Here is a 26,468-nt window from a genome sequence, read left to right as displayed (position 1 = left end):
CTGGGCACACCACTTAAACCTCATTGGGAGAATTAGCATGGAGAGTGATTGTAAAGTACTGTGACGTTCAGTAGTTCCTCTTCTGTTGTATTTGCTTTGTTTTTACTTGAGAAAAGGATTAATGTTCCTGTCCCCAGATTAAGTGTTTCGGATTCTGAGAAAGTCTGCTTTATGTTCGGAGAAGCTTAATCATAATGAATTACTCATTTTATACAAGGAATCAGAACTTTCTAAATTTATAAGTACTATTCAAAGCTGTATTGGAGAGATTTATAGATCGCAGCTACACTGTAGTTCTTGTCTTAGTGGTAAACTGGCTTGACCTAATTAGCAAAGCTAAGTAAGCAGCACAAAATCAGACAATGATTCATAAGTTATAGAATTTGCATGTAAAACAGTCAGATACTCATTACAAATGCAGAAGCAAGAGGCTTGGTGTTTTTCTTCTTCACGCTCAGCTACATGTGATAAAACTTAATTCCAAGTTTCTTTTTGGTTGCCTGTGAAAGCACAGATTTTTCTGCTTTAATCTTTGTGAGGAGACAGTTTGCATCTGAAAAGCAGAACTTTTTGCAATTGAAATTGCATTTTATAGCCAAAATTCAGTACTACTTGCTTTAAAAACCTCATCCTTCCTCCAAGTCAGCTTGAAATCAATCAAATAGACGTATTACTTTGAAGACTAAGTGCTCAGAAAGGAAATGATGGTTAGTGGCTGGTTTATATTAGGACAGACAGAGTTATTTTGGGCCCTCACTCCGCTTTCATATGATTATTTACTGAGTTTTAGCCTCTTTGTTTGGCAACTGTTTTTTTATATAAGGAATCAAGAAAAGCATCTTGGCCCATCTTCAGTTCATAAAACAGTTGTGGGCTTTCAATGGAATCTCAGAAGACAGGAAAACTCAGACCATTCTAGAGCAAATAGGGCCGAAAGCAGGTATGGTGAGCTAATGCTGAAAAGCAAATCAAAATGTAGAACGCATCTGTCATCCTCAAAAAGCAGTGAAGATGGGGGGTGTTTGGGAGAAGAAAAGGCACCTGTTACTGTTGATAGCTGGAAGCCTTCTACTAATGTGGAACTAGAAGCCTAGTCTGAGATAAAATGAAATTTTCTGAAACCCAGCCAGCCCATGATCCCTCTGCATAGCAAGGTGTGAGGATCAGCTTACTCTTGAAATGGTGCTGCCACCTGGGGTTACTTCTCTGTACGTTTGCACTTTCCTGGGCGTATGAGCTCTTGAGACTGTTAGTGAAGCACCTGGCTTAGACTTGGGAAGTACTGTCCCTTTCTTTCTAGTGCCACATGGAACCAGTTTTGCAGAGCTTCCTTTCTTCGCTTCTTGAAGTGGTACTCTGAGTAGTGTTTCCTGCTGTGCTTGCTATGTATTGTGTTGTGTTTTTTCTCCTCTCCAGACACTTATGGATCTGTGCAGCAAGTCTCCCTGTAAGAATAAAGGCACGTGTGTCCAGAGTGGAGCCCAGACTCGATGCGTCTGTCCATCTGGCTGGACTGGTGCTTACTGCGATGTGCCCAATGTCTCGTGTCAAGTGGCAGCTTCACAAAGGGGTAAATAAGCACCCTCTGTGCTTTAACTGAAAGCATTTTCCCATGCATCGTTGATCTGTGCCTCCTTTCCCCATACGCCTTAAACACAGCAGGCATTGGAAATCCCAGAGCATTTGCCTCTAGGTAGTTGATCATGATCACTTCTAAGCTAAAAAACTCTCTGCAAGGTTGTGTTTGGGAGTCAAGGCTTTCTTAATTCTCCCTGACATAAGAAGCTAGCTTCTGCCATAAAAATATTAGAAAAGAAGAATTAAATATTTTATGGAGTCTCAGAGTTTCAGTAATATTGTTTTATGTGGACTGCCTTTTTGGAAAATACGTCACCTAGTTATGCCTTTCTGCTAAATTCCAGGCAGGGCAGGTTTAAGACATGTCGTCCTTGGACGAGAAAGGTATCTTGTAATTCATGATCTTTGTAAGTATTTTCTCAGAGAATACTGGCTACTAAGTGTGCTATTTAGCTATACAGGTAATACCATGGCCCCCCAAAGTAGTAATTTACTGCTTCAGATGATGTACATGTGAAAGGTTTGGATTTTAAGTGAATTTCTTCCTGGAAGGTGGCTTGTAGCCCAGATTGATGGACAGTGTAATGCCATTTTCAGGCCAGAAAATGCAAGCAACAGATTCAGTGTCAGATGAGAAGGCTGTCAAACTCCCATACCTTTTGCAGACATTCTAGGTACAAACATTGAACCTTTGTACTGCAGCAGTAGTACTTCAGCTGTGTGTTCACTGGCCAGTGGTAAAATAATACAGCAATACAAATACTTCATGCCCGTGTTGATGCTGATGATCCAAAGAGGACAGAGCAGTGACTTCATTTGGAAGCCAGTTGTGGTTCTGACCCACTGTAATTTAAAGAGTAACTCTTCAGTTTTTGAGGTTCAGCTTTTCAGTTCCTTGGGTCTAGCCGTATTCATTCCTGGCTGAGCTACCAGCGCTAGCGGCAAGTGTGTTGTACATGTTTGCTCACTTGATTTAACTTTGTTTCAGGAGTCACAGTGGACCAGTTGTGCCAGCACTCTGGTCATTGTCTCAACGTTGGAAACACGCACCACTGTCAATGCCAGGTGGGTTACACTGGCAGTTACTGCGAGGTGCAGCTGGATGAGTGTGACTCCAGCCCCTGCCAGAATGGTGCTACCTGCCGGGATCACCTGGGTGGATACCAGTGCGAGGTAATGTATGGTGGTTTAGTAGGAAGAGGTCTAGATACTTAGAGCATTGTAATGCAAAGGAGTCGAAAGAAATCAGAAACATGTGCAAGTGGTAGAATAGCATCCAGGAGGGCATGAAAGCAACCTGCATCTGGAAAGAATTTTAAATTTAGCTGTAGCAGAAGCAGTGCTCCTGAGAGGCTTTTAAGACTGAATGAGAGGTGTGATCATAAGGAGGTGTGATTGATGGGCATTTGAACTCCTTGACTCTTTGAAGATGTTATCTTGAAAGATTTTTTGCCCAAGGTGTGGTTTATATTAAAATATATATAGAATGCATTAAAGGAATGTTGTATTCTCCCCATTAGATGGGCAAAGTATCCCTTGCCTCTCAGGGTGGGAGATGCCTTCCACCGCTTTCTGTTTCCTGCAGCTGATGTAGAGAGCAGTGTAGACCGTGAGATTATGGTATATCAACCTTCCTAAGCTTTTCAGAATGGTAGAACATCTTGGAAGCTCGTGCCCAGAAGGAAAGGATGAATTTTATGTAAACCTTAAGTCAAAACTACTAAGCCAGTCTCAATGCTAAAGGGTGTCAGGATTTCATCAGTATATTTTGCAGGAATAAAGTCACTCAAATTGAAACACGCAGTGTGCAGCAGAGTAGTCACATGGTCAAGTTGTGTGCTTAAGCTGGCCGGCTGTGCAAGCCCTTGAAATCACTCGCAGTTGTATAGCTGCAAAGGCTGTCATAATCTGTCCCACGGAGGGCTCGTTTGCTCTGTGTTAGCCTTTCTCAGATGTCTACGAATGTATCTGTTAGAAGGCGATTATTGACACTTATTTTTATACTGGCAGTGTGTGCCTGGATACCAGGGTGTCAACTGCGAATATGAAGTGGATGAGTGCCAGTTTCAGCCCTGCCAGAATGGGGGAACATGTATAGACCTCGTCAATCATTTCAAGTGCTCCTGTCCACCAGGAACTCGGGGTATGCAGCTCAGCAATTAAGTGAATGTTACAAGAGTGAATTTTCCTTTCTGGCTTCTGGTTTCATGACACAGAGTCTAAAGGGAATGCATTATTTTCTTTGAAGAATGTTCCCAAAGTGCACTGAATCCCTTGAGATACATATTTTCTCTTTAAAAATAAATGCAGCTTTTTTTTTTCCTTTTTTATTTTTTCTTTTTCTTTTAAAGGAATAGGTCATGACAGTGGCCTTTGGGAATGTATGATGCATCTTTGGCAATGGGGATGGATGAGATTACCGTTAAGGTCTCTCCCAACCCTATCTGTTTTGATATAGTAAATCCAAGGTTTCTTTTTGGCTAAGATACTATGAAATATACAGAAAACTTGCTTAGTTCTTGCATAATTTCTAATGTCCTTTACTTGTTTAAATTTTGGCCCTGTATTGTCCTCCGTCCTGGAGTCTTTTGTGGAAAAGAAGTCCAGTGCCTCTATGATAACTTAAACTATTTCAGCAAATTTGAGCTTTTTTATTAAAAGCTCTCTTTTTTTTAAAAAAAGTTCACAGTTACATAATGGTGGTTTTCGGTAAGTACAATTCCACAGCCTATTTAATGTCATGTTTCTTGAAACCTAACCTTCCATTTCCCTGTTATTTCTGACTCCTACCTTTGAAAATATTCAGGATTGCACATTTTAACCTGTCAGTGAATGCTTTCTCACTTGACTTTTTTACTTAAGTTTATTTCTCAAGTCAGTTAAAGATCTTACATTCCTCTGAACTTACTTTTTCTTTCTGAAGTGTGTCATCTCAATATAGGCAAAATCTCCAGATGTGTGTCAGATAGAACTGAATTCTTGGTCCATAAAGTAAATTTAAGTAAAATTATAAAATAATCTAATCTGTTTGGCTCCTGCCTATGCATATTACCAGTTCATTCACTTTCGCATGGCTGTCAGCACGTCTCCCCAGTCTGGATAAGTGTTTATTTCATTGTAAATCATTGTGTTAGCAATTCTTCTTGTGTTATTCTTAATTTGGTTCTCCAATTAAAAAAAAAAAAGTTGCTTCTTATGTCTGTACATCGAAGTGTGCATTTATGTACCAGTTTCTGCATTGCCAGAATTTCTGTGTTGCACTAAAGCACCCACCCTCCTCTGAGAGGTTCCGAATGTACTGCTTTTAATTCTTCAGTCTGTATTTGTTGAGATGAATTACTTTTTGGATCTGGCAGTTTGTTGTTGGGTTTTTTTTTTTTTGGTAAATGAAAGGAATTAGAAAACATTGATACAATTACTTACGATATTAAAACGTCGCTTTTGTCCCTGGCCCAGTTTGAAATTAATACCTTACTGATGCCAGTATAAGCATCCGCCACGTTTAGGTGAATGACTTGACTTGCTTTGGATGAATCAACTGTATTAACAGACAAAAGTACTTGCTCAGCTTACCCCCTCTGTCCCCTTTTAGCTGTTACACTGTGCGGTGAAGGCAGAACCAGTACCAGACATGGTCTCTTGAAAGGGAACTCGGTAGGGAGAGGGAGAAACTGCCGTCCCTAGCTGGTGTTGAGAGCTTACTGTAGGTCCCCAGAAGTCAAACTGCAGGAATGGCACGCTGGCCAGGAGTCTGGGTTTTATCACAGTTGCTTTTCTGTTGGTTTGTTGTTGCTGCTTTTACTGCTGTTGCTACAAATGCTCTTTGCCGAGTTTCAGGGTTACCACCAAGTTAAATGAATGGTGGGAAGCTCGCAGCCTTGCGAGGACAGCACAGGGCTCTGGCTATGTTCAGTCACAGTGCTAAATTGAGTGCATCTTTTTTAGCTTGGTTTTGTTTTGGTTTTGTGTTTTTAATTATGCCCTTAAATTAAGTAAAGCATGAAAGCTGCTAAATACCAGTATGACCTACCATTGAGAATAGGCTGGATCTAAACCACATGCTCCCTAGGTCTGATCTGAGGCTGGCTGAGTGCATGGGGTATGGATTGCATTAAGCTGGGATCTTTACCTGTTTATATTTGGGACTCTGTGTGAAGTAGTCTTAAAACTTGATGAGCAGTGTAAGAAATGAGGCCATGACACCATATCCTCAAATTGTTACTTTTTACTGTCTTGACAGGCCGTTTCTGTGAGGAGAACGTCGATGACTGTGTCTCAGACTCAGGAGCACCCCGCTGCTTTAATGGAGGCCAATGCATTGACCAGATCGGCAGCTACAGCTGTATTTGTCTCCCAGGCTTTGCAGGCGAGCGATGCGAGGGAGATATCAATGAATGCCTCTCTAATCCTTGTAACCCTCGTGGAAGTCTGGACTGTGTTCAGCTGATAAATGATTATACATGCATCTGTCGTAGTGCTTTTACTGGTGAGTAGTCGTAAACATGCTTCCAATTTCAGCGTGATACCTTGAAAAATGGTCATTCTTTCTCCTTCTGGCAGCCGTGTTATCTAGTCTCTTCCCTTTACAATATCTGATTGTTTCCCTGCACTATGTCTCAGTTTTTAAACCAATATTTCTTTTAAACGTTCTAAGAAATTTGGCTTCCAGAGTTGTCTCAGACAAAGGAATCTCCTGAGAAACTTGGCTGCCAGGATTTTTTTTCTGTGGTACTTTTCTATCCTCCATAGTTTCACATTTCTAATATTAGAAGTGTAACTGTTCACATGTCAGCTTCTCCACGGCTTTTGCAAAGCAGCATATGAATTTTCTCTATAAATCAGTGTCATGGTATCCATTATTAGCTGTTGGCTTCCTTTTCTCCTCCTCGCTCCCTTTCTTCCTTACATTGGTGATGTGGTCAGGATGGAATACTCTGTGCATAGACAGGCTGTACATTCCTAGCTTAGTGATGTGATCCTTCCACAATCCAACTTCGAATCACAACTTCGCAAGAAATTCACACTACGCAAACTTATGTCTCACTCTCTCTAGATCTCTTCTTTGTTAGTATTGCTGCTGTTCTGCTTTCTGCCTCCCACTGGGTGTAAGTTTGGGCTAATAGTCTCCAGATGTGTCTTAACTTTCAGCTTTCCAGCTTACATGTCAGTTTAACTTCTTATGTATTCAGTTTTCCTCCGTTAAAACCTTTCACTTTCCCTGCTTACCAGTGACCTTCTCTGCATGCTTTACCATTAGTTTTTACGTTTTTTTCCACTCTTAAAATTTAAAGATGCTGTGATTTTTCCACTAAATTTGTGATTCAGATGCAAAGAAATCACAAGGACATACATTTGAAGAGGTCATGTAATAGTTTTTAAATGCTTTACGTAGACTGACACAAGAAGTTTCTAAAAGAGCAACATATGAGGGAAGCAGAGCCAGACGAGCTAGTGGAACACTGGTGCAGGCCATCAGATAGGTTTATATTTAAGCCTGTCTGTTAAGCTTGCTTTTATGAATTATGCCTCATGTTGCTTCTGGCTCTCATGGAAGGGTTGCTGGAACTTGCAGCGTGGGGAGTGCAGACCTGAGGCACCCTAGGAGGAGTGGGGAGAGCTGCTGTGTCTCAGACATGAAATCTGTCTGGAAATGTTAGGCACAGAGGGGGAGCATGCTTCTTCCTCTAGCTGTTCATCTTCTGCGCATTCCACATTGACCCTTCTGCCTGGGAGGGGATGGGATGGCTTTGCTGTGGTTTGTGACTGATAGGATGCCAGGACTCTGTGGGCCATCCTGACCTGTCTGCTCCTGTCTGCGAGCAGTCAGTCTTGGCTGCACATGTGTGGAGACTTCTATTAATGTTTTCCTAGGGGGTCCAAGTCATGCTTAGGTCATCCTCATCTTTTTAAAGTCTGCTGTCAGAGTTTGACTCTGGGAGCTGCTGCAAATGCTAGTCAGTGCAGTAAGACCTCTGTCTAGCTGATCAGTCTGAGGAGAGTCCTCTTGCTTGTCCTATTCACTCATGTTGCATCTGGTCCTGAGGGCTCTTCACTCATGGTTAGAGTGTGATTTGCCTTTGGACTCATTGAGCATCTCCCCAAAAGTAAAGAAGTCTTAGGAACCCCCAAGTTGATGTGGTACAGCACCTTCAGCCTCTGTGCCTGGCTGACTTGGGGGTGACAGTAGCAAATTCTGTCTTGTGCTGGGTTGCACTCATTCCTGAGGAGGCAGACAAAGCAGGCTGTCTCCAAATACACCTTGTGGATTCTGGGGTTTGGGCCTTCCTCTACCACTACTTTGGCAGCTACTAAGAGAGCCTGTGTTATCTGAAGAGATGTTCCCTACCTGTTCTGAGGGGAAGATCTCACTGGAGTGTTTGGCTCATTGGCTGTTCATTGGAGCATTTTGCTTTGTGATGGCTTTTTGATGGGCACACACACACATTTCTCTGCTCTCTTCTCCCTGTGTGTCTACATCTCAGGTCGTCACTGTGAGAGTGTAATAGATGTGTGTCCCCGGAAGCCTTGTCAGAACGGAGGTACCTGTGCCGTTGCCAGCAATATGCCAGATGGGTTCATCTGCCAGTGTCCTCCGGTAAGCACCATATCCTGGAACTGGATTGCCTGCCTCAGCTGTAGAGTTCTCTGGCTACAGTCTCATTAGTTTCACTGGTCCACTGTAGGTGAAGATTATCTTTCCTGTACTACTTGCAAAACTGTGTCCTTGGATACTCTTTACGCACATCCTATAGTTTATCTACTTAGCTGGGAAACCCAGGGTTCCAGGTCCCCTAGGAGAGTGATGCTGCCTGTTGTTACCCCAGACAGTTCTGCTGTTGAGGCAGGATGGCTGGCTTTTCTGTCTTAAACCTAACACTATATTTTGACAATTTTTTTGCTATCCTGTGTTCTCTGTGCTTACTTCAAGATTCCCCTTGTTCATGGCTCTTCTAAGTCCATTGCAAAAGGTAACAGAGGCTTCTAAGTTCCTAGTTTATCCCTGAGGCTGAATCCAGAAAATCATGGCTCCTGCAACGAGGCTGGAGGAATTACAGGGGAGAAAGGGTTTGCAGGTGGCATCTTGCCTCCAGCCCTCGAAGTGTTGAAGAATAAGTTTGTGAGCCTGGTTGTTTTGCTTTTTTTTTCCCCCCATAGGGTTATTCTGGAGCAAAATGTGAGTTCAGCAGCCACAGTACTTGCGGACAAGTGAAATGTAAAAAGGGGGAGCAGTGCATCCAGACATCTTCTGGTCCACGGTGCTATTGCCCCAAGCTGTCTGTGGGAGAGGAATGCCAGACAAACACGGGCTGTGCCAGTGCCCCCTGCCAGAACGGTGGCAGCTGCCACCCTCATTCTCAGCCTCCTTACTATTATTGTCGGTGCCCTGTTCACACCCAAGGCAGCCAGTGTGAACAGCCCGTAACTTTCAGCCCAGAGCCCCGAGGATGTTTGGATTCCCAGTGTGCGGAAAAAGCAAAAGATGGCTATTGTGATGAGGACTGCAACACTCATGCCTGCCAGTGGGATGGAGGCGACTGCTCCCTGACAGTGGAAGATCCTTGGGCCAACTGCTCCTCTTCATTGCGCTGCTGGATGCTTTTCAATGGACAGTGTGATGAGTTCTGCAACACACCCGAGTGCCTGTTTGACAACTTCGAATGTCAGCAAAACAGCAGAACATGCAAGTAAGGCTTGATCCTGAGAACGGTTTCTCTGTGTCACTGATCTCTCTCCTGCTAGCGCTTTCAGTAGTTGGTATGCTTTGTGCCTGCTGCTCCCATCTCTTCCATCGTTTCTGTTGCTGGTCCTTGCTCTCGCTTAAAGTTTGGCATCAAGGAGTTTCTGCTGGTTTGTGTACTTTTTGTCTGTTTTTGGAAAGAAGTTCTGTAATTTCTATGCTATGAACTAAGCTGATAGCCTGAGCAATGGTGATGTGTTAACCTGCTTGATGGATGTGCCCTCCTTTCTGTGGAAGTGTAGATAGGAGGCGTTTCACCTTGTACTGGGTTTTAATAGTACTGCCTCCTATCCTGAATTTCTTTGCATATCTGCAATACCTGTATTTTTATCCCAGCTGTATTTGCTGCCTCTGAATGTGTTTTCCAGCTTGTTTGTTATGGCGCTTCTTTCTCTTCAGTTATGTGTGATAAGTGCTACAGCTTTGCTGTGATGATTCTCCCTTGGTGAGGCAGGAGGTGTTACAGCTTTATCTTAGTAAACAGAATAAGCAGTTTTCTTCCACTGGTACCAGAACTGAACCACGTGTTCTTGGGGTGTTCTATGCTTCCTACTTCCACCCTGCCAGATTGCAAGCTTATCCTGGGGTTATATTTCTTCTCCTTATACCCTGAATATGAGTGTTATTTTACCTCAAGTCGTTATGAAGAGTGTAAGGCCTTGGCCCTTGAACTGCAGGTGTACTGTACAGAATGTGGATGTCCTGTATGCTGCCTGTAACCCTTTCACTGTTCCTAGGTATGACAAATACTGTGCAGATCACTACGCAGATGGTCGCTGTGACCAGGGCTGTAACAGTGAGGAGTGTGGCTGGGACGGTCTGGACTGTGCTGGTGACAAAGCTGAGAAGCTGGCAGAAGGGACCCTAATCATTGTGGTCTTGATGCCCCCTGATGAGCTGCTGGGTGATGTTCGCAGCTTCTTGCGCACTTTGGGAACTCTCCTGCACACCAACCTGAGAATCAAGCTGGACTCTCAGGGAAACCCCATGGTATTTCCATACTATGGGGAGAAATCGGCAGCACGGAGTCGGCGGTCACTTGTGGTCATTCGCAAGCACAGAGAACTAGAGCAAGAAGTCATTGGGTGAGTGGATGCCATTGTGTTCCTCTGGTCTTGTTATGCTGGTAGCTCTCTGGGGTATTCTGGGCCTTTTGGGGCTGTAGTCTTGGGTTTTTTTATGGGAAAATGTAAAGCTATTACAACTGCCAAATTCAGTGCTGGGGTGGAAGAATTTACTTAAAAGGTCACGATTTATCCTAGTGCTTTGGCAAAAGTTTCTGTTGCTAACTTCTGTGCCCTTTTACTGTGTTTCTGCAGCACCAGGGTGTTCCTGGAGATTGACAACCGTCAGTGTGCGGAGGATTCAGAGCAATGCTTTCACAACACAGAAGCTGCTGCAGCTCTCTTAGCTGCTCAGGCCATCAAGGGCATGTTGCCCTATCCTTTCGTGTCTGTCCAAAGTAAGCAATTGCAGAGGGAAAATTGCTTGTGGAGGAAGGCAGTCAGCAAACTTGGACTTGCAAAATTCACGCTCAGATTATTGATCATCATCTTAATATGTCTCACTGTTCAGTGTGGTTTCTGGGAGCTAAGTTATTCATCCCTGGTTGTAGAAGTACGTATGTGCAATATGCTGCTTCTGCTCCGAGGGGACATCTGCTTGGTAAGGCAGATGGGCATTTAAGTTTGGAGCCTAGTCATTTTAATACCTGTAGAAACAGAGTCACAGAGTTACAGAACATTAGGGGTTGGAAGGGACCTCAGAAGATCATCTAGTCCAATCCCCCCGCCGGAGCAGGATTGCCTAGACCATATCACGCAGGAACGTGTCCAGGCGGGTTTTGAATGTCTCCAGAGAAGGAGACTCCACAACCTCTCTGGGCAGCCTGTTCCAGTGTTCGGTCACCCTCACCGTAAAGAAGTTTTTCCTCATATTTATGTGGAACCTCCTGTGTTCCAGCTTGCACCCATTGCCCCTTGTCCTGTCAATGGATGTCACTGAGAAGAGCCTGGCTCCATCCTCATGACACTTGCCCTTTACATATTTATAAACATTAATGAGGTCACCCTCACGGTAATCTCTCATGTGCTGCAGCAGTGTGCCACACACTACAGATATCTCGTCTGCACTAAAAACCATTCACGTGCTCTAAGCCATGAATTCAATGAAAAAGGTACCATTAGAGAGAAGGGGTGGGGGGCATTCCTTAGTCTACCAGGTGTTTTCTTCTCTGGCAATACATAATCCCTTTGATTTCTGCTCCTCTCCCTCAGTATGAGGCTTGGCTGCAACCTCATACTAGACTGGCAATATTACTATTCCTAGTTGGGTCATGCTCATATCTGTACGTAGATCAGCTCTCTCTACGCTGATTCGTGGTGGCTGTCTTCAGCCAGTAGGACTCTTGAAGAAGGGACAAGATCTTCAGTTCAGCAGTCATATAGTCTAAAAAATATTTTGAGAAGCAAGCTCAAGGGAAGCCAGAAAGACAGGATATATTCTTACAATAGTTGCAGCAAAGCCTAAACTTCCTCAAGCCTTTGCTCTAAATGGATCACTCTATAGAGACCATACACTCTCTGCAGGGAAGACCCTGAGTGAGAAAACAAAGTATGTAGATTCACAATTGATGTCTCCACTTTGTTAATCTCATTGTATTTTAACTGGAATTTTTAGGTGAACCCTTGTTACCACCGAAGACCCAGCTGCTTTACCTACTTGCTGTGGCAGCTTTAATCATCCTCTTAATCCTTCTCTTGGGTGTGATGATGGCAAAGCGTAAGCGCAAACATGGTTCGCTGTGGCTCCCAGAGGGCTTTATTCTGCGCAGGGATCCTAGTAATCATAAGCGCAGAGAGCCGGTTGGGGAAGATGCTGTTGGACTCAAGTAAGTTTGCATTTAGGCCACTGATAGTGTGTTTATCAGTGTGTTAGAGGATTTTGAGAACGTGGTATATAAATCTTTCATTAAAGGCACTTAACTCCATAGAGAAAGCTGCCCTTTAAGCTAAAACTACTTAAGCTATTTCTCTAAATTTTAATACATCTCTTTTGAACAAAAGAACCTTAATTAGCTGTAATATATAAAATGCTAGTAAGGAATCTAATCTCCTGGTTATATTTGGTTTTCTGACACTAGTTTCGTGGTTGGGTACTGTTTGCATAATTTCCTCCTGGATTAGGTGTGACATTTTTAGGTTCATAGATGACGACGAACTTTTAATACATCTAGCTCAATGCGTTAAAGACATGACTCAGAAATAATGGAAAGTTTCAAAAGAATAACTATTTTATGCAGTTTTGGCTTTCCACTGAATTAACCAAGTTTGCAGTTCTAAATGCATTTAATGCCACTGTTGGGTGGCTGAGATTTCTAATTCCTTGGTGCCTTTGTTTGCAAGCTATCACACTTGAAAACATCCCATCCTTGGTCTCTGCAGGCTAGTATAAGAAGCAGTAAGTAGCACCTGGTCAGCCTGCAAAGTGATGTGTTCTCCTTCTTTGTTAGAAATCTGTCGGTCCAGATACCAGAGGGTAACCTGGCAGATTCTGGACCAACTGAACACTGGGCAGGTGATGGTGGACCTCAGCCAAAGAGAGCAAAGGTAAAGAGCTCCAAGACTTGAATATTGCATGCTTACCACTGAAACCGCTAGTGAGGAAAACAGCTGCATTAACTTGCAGAGTATGCCCCTTGCTCTAAACCTCCCTTTGTGTAGGGGTTTGCAATATATAACTAACGATATCGGAGGAGCAAATCCTCAGGTTAACACTGCCACCACAGGGCAGCAGAAGAAACCAGGTAACTTTGGTTCCAGTGTCCTCTCCCTACCCAGGCCCTGCTGCATCAAAGGGAAGAGAAGGTTAACAGTAGCGTAATGTCTTACTGTTCAGGTCTGATAACATCTGGTGAGAGTGTGAAAGTTGAGAATGCCAAGGAGAGGTAAATGGAGACTGTCATTAGCTTAAAACAAAACAAACAAAAAACCAAACCCCACAACAAACAAAAAACCACCCCAAAACAAAAAAAAACACAAACAACAAAACTAGGAAAACCCCAAGAACTTTCAGTGTCTTTGGCCACTTGATGAGCATTTTGAAGCAACTGCTTATTTCCTGTGCTCAGGCTGAGGATCAAGCCTTGCTTCCAGAAGGTGATGAGCAGATAGATCAGCGCCAGTGGACACAGCAGCACTTGGAGGCAGCAGACGTCTGTGGGAGCACGTCACTAGCCCTTACACCGCCTCAAGCAGATCAAGAAGTGGATGTTCTGGATGTCAATGTCAGAGGGCCAGGTCAGTACTCTGAGTGTCCATGTGTTCTGCCAGCCCGCCACCGACCTCCTCTGTCTCCAATGGCTGGGACTGCTAACGTTTAAAAATTATATGGAGTATACAGGAACGCCAGCAGAACTTTTATGGTACTCAAGGAAAGCTCATGTGCACTCCAGAAAAGAAAGCTGGAGAGATTGGATCATGGTCTGTAGCACATGGAATATCATGTAACCAGGAGAAAAAGAGTTCACTTAGCAAGCACCTGAAGGAACTAAAGCTGTAGGATCTCCTTCATAACAATGCGTGCCTAAAAGATATTGTCAGAATGCCATCGTGGCAGAAATTTGGAATGCATAGTTGTGCTGGAAATAACCCCCAGCTTCTCCAGCTGGGTCACTGCAGAGATCTGTGGCAGAATTCACTAAGGGCCAGCTTAGCAGGGTTTATACCCGAAGGTGTCTGTTATCAGGGGTGGAAGCAAGGATGGCCTTTTCCTGAATAAGATGACTTCTGGCAGACAGTGTACCCTGATTAGCAGTGTGTGAGGCACCTGTGCTGGAACAGAGCAGCAGTGCAGCAAGCTTGTTAATGATTTTTTTTTTTTTTTTTTTTATTCATTGATTTATATCCTCAGCTTACGAATTGAATGAGTTGATCACTGTAACACAACTGTGAACTTTGAAGGAAACTTCTTTAACATGCACACGTGCACACAGGCTTGCTCTCTTTCAGTCTCAAGTGACTAGATGCAGTAAGAATGCTCTGCCACTTTCTCTAAGTGTAGCACTAAGGCTGTATAACCTGGTAAGGGGCTGGGTGGGTCATCTGGTAATAACAGATTCCTGTGTTCTGAGGGGAGAGGGTTGCCAAAGAACTTCATCCTGGTTGGAAGAGTTGCAAGCATGGCTCTTGTTCATATGCAGAGAAATGATTCTGATAATATTGCTGCAGTTGCTTTTTATTGGATTTTGTGGGAACGTTTCCATGCAATTTAATGATGACTTGGACCCGTTCTCTCAATTCCCTTCTATTGTCTTTTCTGCTCCTTGACCCATTAGCTCTCCTAAATGCAAAGCACAGGGAAGGAGGGATTTCTCTGTAATGAGTGTGAGAACATAAACTATCAGTTTCTGCCAAATTTAAGCTTTTCTTTATTTCCCCTATTGAACCTTCTAGTTGTGTGGCAGGCTAAAAGCTTTCCAAATGCAGGCAATAGTGTTCTTAAGCTCCAGACTGCTTATTTTCACGTTCACTCAAAGCTTTGTCCAGCAATAGCAATGGAATAATACTGACCTGTGAGTTGCTTTCTTGCCATTCAGATGCAACTGTGAAGCTTGCAGCAAGCTGCTGTAAGCTGTCCCACTCTGCGACATCAGAAGCAAGCAGCTGAGTTACTATGGGGAAGAAATCATTTAAAAAGTCTGAGAAGCGTTGGAGTAATGGGTTAGTAAGCAGGGGTAGGATTCCTCACAGTTAATGTAGCTATTCATCTGCCCTGGCCACCTTCCTCTTCCTTTGCAGGCAGAGGGAAGAAATAGGCACTTCTGAGAGGTAGTTCGTCTCTGTCTCAAGCAGAAGTCTCTTGAAGTCTAGATGGCTCATGCTCCAGTAATGCCTCGCTGCCCCCAGTTACAAAGGGTGTTGAGGTTGACTGACTTGGGTGCAGGTGTCTGGGCTGGAGCCATCTGAAGCTGGGTGAGTTAGATCCTGGCCACGGGTCCAGGTGGCAGGTAGAACGGTAGAGATCTTTTCTGGAGAGAGGAGAGGCAAGTCGAAACGCCTCGGTGTACCAAGGGGTTGTTCCCTCTCTTAATCCAGTACCTTCTGTGGCCTCTCAAGTTTAGGGGGATCCAAGAGGTCCAGGCTTCTACAGAAGTATTGCCTAGAGAATTTGCCAGTGGGTTCTCTACATCCCAGCTTTCTCACTTTGTGCCGGTATGAGTCCTTTAGCTGTACCTATCTGTTACACTTCTGGCTTTACCCTCTTGCTCCGAGTTTTATATTTGCTCGGGGGCTGTCTCCTTGAAAGACAGCAAACAGAAGAGTTTTTATAAAATGCTGCTGTCACCTTTGTCTCCCCATGCTGTTCTTTCTCTGTGTCCCCCAGAGTGGTGAGGACATTCTTTTCACTGGACTTATTGTGAGTGTGTAACCAGGGTAATGCAATTATAGGCATAACTGGTAACACCACTTATAATTAAAACTGATTAACTGTCCCTATTATTTGCCCCTCTTTTTCAGTTACTAAAACTTCAGTGGTTCAGACTGGAATTTTCCATGCTGTGTGTCTGCCTCCGGCTGGATCCTTTTGGGTTCTTTTCCAGCTATTTCAGAGAACAAGCTGGAAGGAGGAAAAAAGACATTGTGTCCACAGCTTTTTTTCTAGTAGTCCATCAAGCACTTAATTGTAATGGTCTAGATGGATGTGCTTTTTGCTAACCTCATGAAACTACTCGTGTGTGGCCAACTTACAAAGCTCTGAAAAGAGCTGTACATACCTGGGAGACTTTCTGGAGGGTGGCAGCTAATTTTTCTAAGGTTTTAATGCATGTTATAGCTGTGTCCTTATAGAGCAGCTGGGCGTGATCCGTCCAGGACTACTGCAGTGATTGAGCAAGCAAAACCTTTCCTGCGAGTGTTTTTTCCAGGGCTGTGGTGCTGGAGAAAAGGAAAGCTCCTTTCTGTGCTCCGTCTCTCTGCTCTTTGTGTTGGGGCAGTACGAAGGAGACCATAGCCTGACTGGAATACTGAGAAGTATTCATTTGGGACAAGGAAGCAGAGCCAGCAGTGGGAGGGAGAAACACAAAAGGAGGTATAGCCTTGGACAACGGGCAAGAGGGTCTATAGACAGGACTGGATCTTGGAACTGAACCCAGGCCCGTACATCAACACTTTGCCACCGTCCAACAAATCCTGCGAAAGCAGCTGGGCGAGAGGCTGTGTGTCCTGTGGGTGAGAGCCACTAGGAGGAGTGTGCACGCTGCTGCTGCAGCCGGGCTGGGGAGCAGCCCTGTCTCGGCGGTGCTCCACGCCGTGCCCTCTGGTAGGACGATGGGTTTCTAGAAAGTTTTGGAGCTGCCCTAGAACAGAGAGTCAGGAAAGCTAGGTGATGAGAAGCTGGGAAATGGGAGCAGGGCATGAGAGCTGTGTATATTTCTTTCAATAGGAGATCATCACGTTGTTTACCTGCACAGAACCCTCATTCTGCCATATGGCTTTCTGCAGGGCTCACACACTTCATTCAGCGCAGATAGTGCACTGTAGATTGAGAGTTTGTGAAGGCAGGGAAGCTCTACAGGGAAGTCTATAGGGTCCCTTGCTTGTCCGTGGAATAAATCAGGCAGTTGCTGGAAGATTATCTTGGATTTCTGCTAGCGAGCCACACTGGAGAAGCAAAATTTGCAATTTGTGCTCACCTTTGCAGAGCTCTAGTGGGGCGCTTAGGACAGAGTGGTTCACTCCTGCTGCCATCTTAGTCCCTCTTACTTTCTAAGTGCATATGGTGTGTGTGGAGTAAAGCAGTAAAATCAGTAAGCAAGCATTAGTAGCGTCTGCAGTTGAAGTCTTTGGTTTTAGGTGGTGAATATCTCGTGATGTTCAGAGTCTGCTGAAACTGAAACACTTGGCATTTGATGGGTTGCTGAAAATATGTGGAGAAGTTTTAAATCTTAATTACACTGCATCAAGGGGGGTATTAACAAGGGTGAAAAGTCAGCGGCATGAGGTATTCTTCCTGGGCCACCCTCTCTGATCAGCAGAGAGACAGGGAGGTTCATCCAAGGGAGCCAAGTTAGAGGTTTGGAGGGGCCTTTCTCCTTCCGGTGACAATGCAAAGATCCTGGTTGGACAAATGTGAATTTAGCCTTTGTGGATGTCCCATCAGTGTGAGCCCATCACTGGAGACTTGTGGAGAGTCACGGGCCCAGTATCTTCCAAAGCACGAAAACTGTGTGAGACTTCCAGCAGTTTCTATCTGTGGGCAGTCCATGCTACGGTAGAGGGGTGCGTGGGGAACAAGGCATTGTGCATGTGTATATATACAATAATAGCCCTTGCTTCTCTCTAGGAATTTAGCCAGCCTTTACATTTTGAGGAAGTTTTCCACCTTAGCAGCAAACTTTTTTTCTTTTATCATGATCTTACTTATTTGAGAAGTATCTAAGTTGTGTTGGGGTTGCAGTAGCTAAGTCCTGCTTGGAAGGAAAACAACTTGCTAACTCTGTTGGGCTTTGAGATAAGATAGCAGGTCTGGGTTACAGTGACCGGAGGGATTGTCTGTAGCTGTTGGTGCTCAAGGGGAGAGGATTGTGAGAGGGTTTCCTTTCCTTTGCTGTCACCATCAGATTCCTATGGTATCTCTTCTGTTGCAGATGGTTGTACTCCGCTCATGTTGGCATCTCTGCGTGTGGGCAGCTCCGATATCAGCGAGGATGATGAGGATGCAGAAGATTCCTCAGCAAATATAATAACAGATTTGATCTATCAAGGCGCCAACCTGCAGGCCCAAACAGACCGCACTGGGGAGATGGCACTGCACTTAGCAGCCCGTTACTCAAGAGCAGATGCTGCGAAACGTTTGCTGGACGCTGGTGCGGATGCTAATGCACGGGACAACATGGGACGGACTCCCCTGCATGCAGCTGTCGCTGCTGATGCCCAGGGTGTCTTCCAGGTACAGCAATTTTAGACTAGCTGTGCTCTGTAGTTATATGAGCCTGCCCAAGCTGTGCTCTGTTCCCTCAGCCTTGCTCTCATGCCTTCCACAGCGTGATGGCCAGGCAAAACTGTATTTTACATCCAGGTTCCTCAGGTATTCGTAGCTTGAAGAACTCAGCATGCATGAATCATCTGGCATGTGTTTATTTGGTTTGCTTGCCTCTGTCACCTGTTATCTGGGTCCTTGCATTTCAGTGCTCAGGCTGCTTTTTCATTACAAAGTTTCTCTTGAGTTTCTGCCAAATCCTCGGGTTTGGTCTGTAGTGGTATTGAAAAAATCTGTTTTCCCCTGTTGTCCAGATCCTGATCCGTAACAGAGTGACGGACTTGGATGCTCGGATGAATGATGGAACAACTCCATTAATTCTGGCTGCACGCCTGGCTGTGGAGGGAATGGTGGCTGAGCTAATTAATTGCCAGGCAGATGTGAACGCCGTAGATGACCACGGTAATGTGAACCTGATGTACTGGGCTGGGCAAGTGTTTGTCATGGTGTGAGCAAGGAGGGGTGGGCTTCTGCTCTCCCGGAGTGTGGGCTGCTCATAAGTTCTGTAGCTAAATCAGACACTAGGCCCTCCTGCAGACGTCCTCCCAGCAGTAAGAGACTGCAGGCTGCTGCACAGTGGCTTGGTTAGACAGTCCTGGAAGAGAAGCAGGATAAGTATGGGGTTGGGTATGCTGGGATTTTCTGGACTGCAGACATGACTCTGTGGATAGGTTATTTAAAAAATAAAACAAAAAAATAATCCCAGAGCAGGTGCTGAAAGTCCCGTTGCATCTTGGTAACATAGGGGTATGCCCCAGCATGGTGATTTCTAAAGTGCAAACGTGACTTCAGGACATGTTCACATGCTGTGAGCTGTGCTGCAGTTGCTTTCTTCCCTCAGTGTACTCTGTCGATCTTGGTGCTTCAGAAAATGGCTCTTCGGTTTGTAACTGAAGTTGTTGGGTTTCCCTGCAGGTAAATCTGCTCTTCACTGGGCTGCTGCCGTCAACAATGTGGAAGCAACACTGGTGCTGCTGAAAAACGGAGCCAACAGAGACATGCAGGATAACAAGGTACAGTTTGGGCATGCTCAGCATGGCTGTGCTTCCTAACTCAAAGCATCTCTTTGCTGTTGGTAGTGAGGTAAGTTCAGGTTTGCTATAACTGGGTGCTCAGTGCAGATCTTCCAAACTCAGACCGTGACTGGAACTCTCCCCAAGAGCTGGATGTCTTGTAGGATTTCTGAGATGGGAGAGCAGGTCTCTTCCTTGTTTGACCAAGTCCTGGGCATCAATGCTGTCCCGCTTTTCTTGCAGAAAAGAAAAGCAATACACAGTCAGTGGTGTGTGAGAGCACCAGGGTGAGGTGCTGCTGGTGTCAAGCAGCTGGATTCGGGTTAGCAGAGAGCCAGATCTGGCAGCACAGCAGCAGTCACCTCCTGTCACATTTCCAGGGATCTCAGTAGCAGGGTGGATGTGGGAGAGAAGCCCCTCTGTTTCAGAAACAGACTGCACTGTGCAGACCTCCTGTAACTTCACTGTTAGTTTTTGCTGTGTCTTAGTCCTTGATTTCTTTGCTCTGCCTAGAGTTTCTTTTTGGGATTATTATGTATTGTTCAGTGGATTTTAGAGCTTCCAACAAGCTGCAGTTCTTTACTGGGCTCTCTTAGTCCTTTGTACCTTTCCCTCATACGGGACAGTGGGAGAAAGGCACCAGGTGCTTTCACAGTTCCTCCAGGGACCCATGGCAGAGTAGTGCACTTCCTGGTGGGATCATTTAGCCTGTGTGCTCCACTGCCATGCGTGAAATCATCTCCTGTAATGTGCCTTTTTCAACGGGCGCCTCAGGGTGGGTTTTTCTTGGAGACAATGCAACACTGCATTAAGCAGTGCTTCCAGGTGTTGCCGCACCATTAAAGGAGTGTTAGCTGTAAGTCAGCCCCCCGCCCCAGTGAAGCCACTAAAATACCTATTGTCTGTGTTTTCAGGAAGAGACCCCTCTCTTCCTTGCCGCTCGGGAAGGCAGTTTCGAAGCAGCAAAACTCTTGCTGGACCATTTTGCCAATCGAGACATCACGGACCACATGGACCGCCTGCCCCGAGATGTGGCCCAGGACCGCATGCACCACGACATAGTGCAGCTTCTCAACGAGTACAACGTGGCACACAGCCCCGCTGGGCACCCTGGCGCCATGCTGAACTCTGCCCTCTCCCCGGTCATCTGTGGCCCGAATAGGTCCTTCCTCAATCTGAAGCACGCTTCGTTAAGCAAGAAGTCACGAAAACCGAATGCCAAAGGCATCATGCCCACAAACCTCACCAAAGATGCGAAGAGGAGAAGGAAGAAGTCCCTCAGTGAGAGCAAAGGGCAGTTTTCGGAGAGCTCAGTGACCCTGTCACCAGTTGATTCCCTCGAATCGCCCCACGCTTTTGCATCTGATCCAACGTCGTCTCCTGTGATGCCGTCGCCGGGGGTGTTACACTCGTCGCCCAGCTCACTGCTGACTGCTCCGTCAGTGCAGGCTGCACACACGATGTCCTTCTCCAGCCTCCACGAGATGCAGCCCTTAGGACGTGGATCCAGCACCGTGCTCCCATCCGTCAGCCAGCTGCTCTCGCAGCACAGAACCACCCCTCCTAACGGCGGCCTTGGCAGGCTCCGGCCGGCCAACGTTTCCACCGAGTGGATGAACCGTATGGAGGTGAACGAGTCCCAGTACAACGAGATGTTCAGCATGGTGCCGCAGGTGATGCATTCACACCCCAATGTTTCTCAGCAGAGCGGTTTGGTTCAAGCAGATACAAAGCACATGGGAGTGTCCAGGGAGTCTCTGCCCCCGATCATGACTTTCCAGCTGGTTCCCAAGGGTGGCATAAACCAGCAAGCACTGCCACAGCAGGCCCAGTCAAACTGCGCTCAGAACATGGCTGGTCCTCTTAGCTCCATGTACCAGATACCGGATTTAGCTCAGCTGCCCAGCGCCTCATTCTCCGTGGCTGCCATCCCTCAGCAGGACGGGCAAGTGGCTCAGACGGTCCTCCCGGCCTACCACCAGTTCCAGAGCTCGATGGGGAAGTACCCCACACCTCCGTCACAGCACAGCTGCTACTCCTCGGCCACAGAACGGACTCCTAGCCACAACCGGCACTTACAAGGGGAGCACCCATACCTGACTCCGTCGCCCGAATCTCCAGACCAGTGGTCAAGCTCCTCCCCACACTCTGCCTCTGACTGGTCTGATGTGGCAACCAGTCCCAGTAACAACCAGCGCGGGCCGGCGGCCGCTCACATGACAGAGCAGCAGCGGAACAACATGCAGGTGTATGCCTGAAGGCTGGCCAAGGTGAAGCCCGATTAAAGCGGACTCCAGAACTCATGAAGGTCTTCCAGGATGAAAATGAAGAACCATTTTAGTATCCAAGAGTCTTAATGAGCCCAGGCTGTTCTTTCCTTGGAGGGACTGTCGTCACTGTAGGCCTGTATGCTTTTATGCTAAACAGAGAACTGTAGAAGCTGGTGATGGAGAAGACCAGCTGGGTCACCTCTAACCAACTCCCGTGCACCTTGGGTGTGACTGCTGTCTGCACTGGATTCTCCAGACTGCTCTTAAATATGTTCCACCATTTCTCTGGGGAAACAGCTCTTCAGCTTAATGCAGCTCATGGTCGTTTCTCCAGAAATATAGCCAAAACCAGCTTTGTATCCTTATTTTGTTACTTCTTTTGTTACCCACATAACCTCTCTCTGAAGCACCTTCTACTAGTTCTCCTCGAGTTCAAGTTGCCTTGTCTTGACACAGCTCAGAGCTGCACCCACGTTCACAGACCCCTCCTTCCCTTGGCCACTCTTGCTCAGCAAGCGAGCCGGACTTCCCGAAACACCTGCAGGTCAAGTGACACCTTCTGTCACGCAGCTTCGCCCTTTCCTCTTCAAGAGCCTTTGTCTTGTACAGACCCACTAACACCCCTTAGCGTTCTCACTGCCTGCCCCCCAGGTATTATGAGATTATATATACATGTAGTCCTCTCGTAGGTCGTTTTTGTTTATTTTTTTAATTTTTTTTCCCCCCTCCTGAAAACGCTGGTCTGACCTGGTCTTCCCTCCGCGGTGGCCTGTAGGCACATCTCTCCCGTGTTGTATGTCTTCCCCGAGACACACCTGACTGTTCTGACACACTACCCTCCCTGTGCCCCCGTCCTGCCAGGTGTGTCCATGATCGCCTTCACGGGCTCCCGTGCCGGAAGAGATGCCCTGCAACTGATACAGGCCTTTTGGGAGACTCTTGGGATGAGCACGAGTGTTTCAAAACCTGGTAACACAAGCTCCCAGCGTTCTTGCACGGTACTCCCCTCCCCTCCATGCAAGGGTAGCTATGTGTCCTGTCCTCCAGATACCATATGCTGCCTCTTTATGGTGGTATCATGAAGCATCGAGGACGTTGTTACGTGTTTGCAGTGTCTGTCCTTCTGCGTCAGGAACGGTATCCAGCCCTTTGAAAAGTGTCCCTTTTGCTCCATCCCTGGGACAAGGCTGCCTTGTCTTCCCCTCCCAGCGAGGGGGCTGCAGCACTGAGCCCCGAGCAGGCTTCCAGCAGCAGCAGCGTGCCTGAAGCCAGGAGCTGGGCTTAGGCGGCAGACCAAACAGCTCAGAAACCGTTGCCTAATGGCATTCAGGTAACAGCTTTGGGGCTGTCCCCTGCTCTCACCTTCAGCCTGTATCAAGATTTCCCAACTGAGGTGCCCCACGTGCTCTGTGGGGCGGCAGTGCCATTTGTCCTGCAGCTCCTCCGATGTTTTTGGAGTTACGGAAGCCAACTGTTGCTGACCTTAGACAAACAGCCGCTCTTTCTGCTCTGTCCGCAAGAGTAACGCTTCCCTGACGGGCTCTGAACCGGTCAGCAGCCGAAGGGAACCTTTCTGGGGACGGTTTGCTCCTACCTCTTCCGGGGAACCCTGCAGACATGCGTTCCAAAGAGACAGGGGCTGTCGGCTGCTGCCAAAGGACAGAAGGCCGCTCCCCTCCGAGCGGTGGCCATTCAGCATCCTACCATGTACAGTATTTTTTTCTGATGTTTCTTTCCATTCTAACCAAGAGTAAAAGCTTTTTCTTCCGATTCGACTCAATGGTACATGAAGGCAGGGCCTCAGGAGGAGCTGGTTCCCGGGGCCGTCGTTTGGGGCTGAAGTTTTTAACTCTGAAGTTACTGCTTTTCACGACGCACGCACACAGCGTTCCCCGGCACGCTCGCCGCAGCGTGTCCTGTGAAGTTTAGCTGCAGCCGACTCAGACCTCCAGGCAGGAGCCCGCAAGCTCCTGGAGGTCTGTTCAGGTACATGTTTCACTGCAAATAATGAAGTGTTGCTACATCGATGCTAAAGAAACAAAGGGCTTTTCCTCATTAGCCCCAAATAACCAAGTGCCTTTTTATGTATGTGGCTACCTTTTACAAGATGAGTGCTTTCTGTGGAATGAAGCCAGTTTCGTGCCTGGCCTGTTAATACGATGGCCCTCTGCCTTTCTTCTTTTTTTTTAACTACTTGTAAAGATAATATCTCCTTAAGGTGGTATTTTCTCATAAGTTGTAGAGTAACCATTCACACAGCAGCATTTTCCTATATTAATAATGGAAAATACTTGCTTATTTTTACATTTTTTATAAAAGTCTTTTATGAAAATAGTTGCTGCAAAATGTATAAGCAATTTTTATCCCCAGAATAAAGAGTATGTGCCCGGTGTCTGTGTGCTGCTGTTTTCATTTGTCTTCCCAGCTATTGTGGCACAGCTGCTGGATTGTAAAGACAGGATTAGAAATGAACCATCGGTGTTTGATAGCTGCTTCAGACCCCTGGCAAGGGAGGGCGTGTTCGGACCTCCACAGTCCAGGTCAGGGAAGAGCTTTTGGGATTGAAGGGTGCTCTGAGCTGTGGCTCAGCAGTGCATGAACCCCACCACTTAGCTGAGAAGGGGGCAGTAACCAGCAGCCAGGCAGCTGGGCATACTGGGAAGGACAGGGAGGGACTGGGATGGGGCCTTTTTGAGATGCTTTAAATAGGAGCTCTCCCTTGCCTGGGAGCTGGAGAAGGGCTGGGGCTTTTGTGTGGCTGTTAGAAAGGTTGTGGGCAAGCGTGGGTCAGGCGGTGGTTAGTGGAACCGTGGATTCAGTCACCCTTTCGGGTCCTGCTTGCCTCCCTGGGCTCTTGCTGTTCCTGCACTGGGATGAGAACCCTCGTCCCTGGAGCTGGGGCTGCCTCCCTGGCTGTGGCGTGGCAGCTGGTGCACGAAGGTGTGCGATTCTCCAGCCTCTGGAACGGGGAATCGCGGCTCCTCCGTGCTGTTCTCAGACTTGAAAAGTTGGGCTTGAGAAGACGTTGACAACGGCTGCGTTCCTGTATTTTGAGCAGGGAGGTGCCACTGAAGCTGTGGGCTCTGCCAGCACCCACCTGGCCAGTTCCCAGCTCTCGCTGCGGGCTCGGGACGGAGCCGGTAGCTGAATTGTGACGCCTCGCAGGGGTGAAGCTGCTGGGGCATTTGCAGGGTTTAACAAACAGCGCAGCTCCTTTATCTTCTGGCAGAGCCAGCTTGGCAAGCCCAAACCTCCGGGAGGCTTTCATGCGTGTTCTCCCACAGGCTGCACATCTGTGCCTCAGTTTAGGGAGCTCTGCTGTGTCTCTGGCACAGCTGCGTCGAGTTTGCCGGTGCTCAGGTTGAGACTTGAAGCTCTGTCTCCTTGGGGACTGCGCATGCCTCTTCCCCTGCCCGGGATGACGAGGGGCTTGTGAAAACTTGTTGTGTTGCATCCAAATAAGCCTAATTGAACTAGCCAAGCAGGGAGCTGGGGTATCCCTTATCCAGCCCAGGAGTAATGGAGTAGCCTCACGCTCCTTTGGGGAACACTTTCATGGTTTTTCATAAAACAAGGGTGGAGTCCTGCCTTCTGGGCTGGGGGGGTGTGCTGTGTTTGAAGAGTTTCCCAGTTAGTGAGAGCAGCTGATCTCCTGGGAAGGTTGTTTCTTTCAGGAGAGATGATAGCAGGCAGCAGCTGTGTTTGGACACAAGAAGGCTTTACCCTTTGATCCTGGCGGGTGCCTAGGAAGCTGGCCGAGCCTTAAGAGGTCTCAGGGAGCAGCAGCAGCTGTATCCTGGCTGTGTGGGGGAAAGGAGACGGGCCTGATGCTCCTCCCTCCCCGGGGCATGAGCCGGACCTGCCTGTGCACGCTGGCGGGGAGCTGCTCCCCATGGGCGTAGCAGCACTCCCTGCGCGTTGGGGCAGCGCTGCTGAGAAGGGGCCGTGGGAGAGCCCTGGGGCGGGAGGGCACGGCTGGAGCCTGGCAGCCAGCAGTAACAGCTTCAGCCAGCTACAAGCCCTCTGTGCTGGGAGGTGAGGGGCTTGGCGCTGGGATGGATCCTCTGCGGGTAGCTGCCTCCTGGGTGGCTCCCAGTGGCCGCCTCCAAGGGCCTTTGAGAGGCCTGGGGGAAGGAGAGCTGGGCATTGGCCATAGCTGGGGCACTGGGCAGGAGCTGGCAGCTTTGCAGGAGGCCACAGGACAGGCAGCGGGAGGAGCTTTCAAAGCCGCTTTGGTATGTTAGGAGCCACCAAAGTGATGCTCTGGAGCAGCATGGTTGAAGCAGTCAGGTAGAAGAGCCTCAGACACCTCCCACCAGTGCAAGAGGACACCGTGGGGTGAGGAGTGAGGACCATGATGGAGAAGGCTGTGCCCGACTGTGCCAAAGGGCTCTGGCTGCTGGGGCTGGGCCAGCCCTCCTCTGCGGTTCCATGCCAGCAGCAGCCTCCCCGGGGCCAGGGCTGCAGGTTCCCCCTGTGGGGCAGGGGCAGCGGGGGCTGCAGCTGCGGGACCTGCCCCTTCCTCCTGGAGGGACGCAAGCTGACGAAGCCCTGCGTCACAGCCGGGCGTGGGGACCCGGCACCCCCACCTCTATCTGATGGTGCCCGCCGGCCCCCGGCCGCAGGCTGTTCCAACATCCCCGCGTCCCGCATCGTGCTGGCAAACATCCCCCGGCAGTTCAAACAAGGGCGGTGTGTGGGTGACGCATGGCGGAGCTGGGCAGGGCCTGCGGCCCGGCCGGGTGCCATCCCCCAGCCGGGGCCGCGGGCGATGCCGGCGGGTGGTACCCATGGCCCGGCCGCTCGCCACAGGGATGCTCCGGCTGGGAC

General features: G+C 47.5%; 1 protein-coding gene across 1 annotated transcript in view; it reads left to right on the top strand.

Annotated features, from left to right (window-relative positions):
* NOTCH2 (notch receptor 2) overlaps window positions 1–24,020 on the top strand; it is an 87,598-nt gene extending 63,578 nt beyond the window's left edge. The window contains exons 19-33 of the mRNA XM_068416756.1: window positions 1,417–1,570; window positions 2,567–2,751; window positions 3,589–3,721; window positions 5,819–6,064; window positions 8,061–8,173; window positions 8,734–9,263; window positions 10,054–10,401; window positions 10,636–10,778; window positions 11,996–12,206; window positions 12,828–12,924; window positions 13,446–13,614; window positions 17,964–18,265; window positions 18,610–18,757; window positions 19,271–19,368; window positions 20,283–24,020. Of these exons, the coding sequence (XP_068272857.1) occupies window positions 1,417–1,570; window positions 2,567–2,751; window positions 3,589–3,721; window positions 5,819–6,064; window positions 8,061–8,173; window positions 8,734–9,263; window positions 10,054–10,401; window positions 10,636–10,778; window positions 11,996–12,206; window positions 12,828–12,924; window positions 13,446–13,614; window positions 17,964–18,265; window positions 18,610–18,757; window positions 19,271–19,368; window positions 20,283–21,626 (4,221 nt within the window). The 3' untranslated portion in view covers window positions 21,627–24,020. The remainder of the gene's footprint in view (window positions 1–1,416; window positions 1,571–2,566; window positions 2,752–3,588; window positions 3,722–5,818; window positions 6,065–8,060; window positions 8,174–8,733; window positions 9,264–10,053; window positions 10,402–10,635; window positions 10,779–11,995; window positions 12,207–12,827; window positions 12,925–13,445; window positions 13,615–17,963; window positions 18,266–18,609; window positions 18,758–19,270; window positions 19,369–20,282) is intronic.
* The last annotated feature ends 2,448 nt before the right edge of the window (window positions 24,021–26,468 follow it).

Source organism: Nyctibius grandis, chromosome 21, assembly GCF_013368605.1.
Source record: "Nyctibius grandis isolate bNycGra1 chromosome 21, bNycGra1.pri, whole genome shotgun sequence".
Taxonomy (NCBI): Eukaryota; Metazoa; Chordata; class Aves; order Nyctibiiformes; family Nyctibiidae; genus Nyctibius; species Nyctibius grandis.
This window is presented reverse-complemented; position numbering and strand designations above follow the sequence as displayed.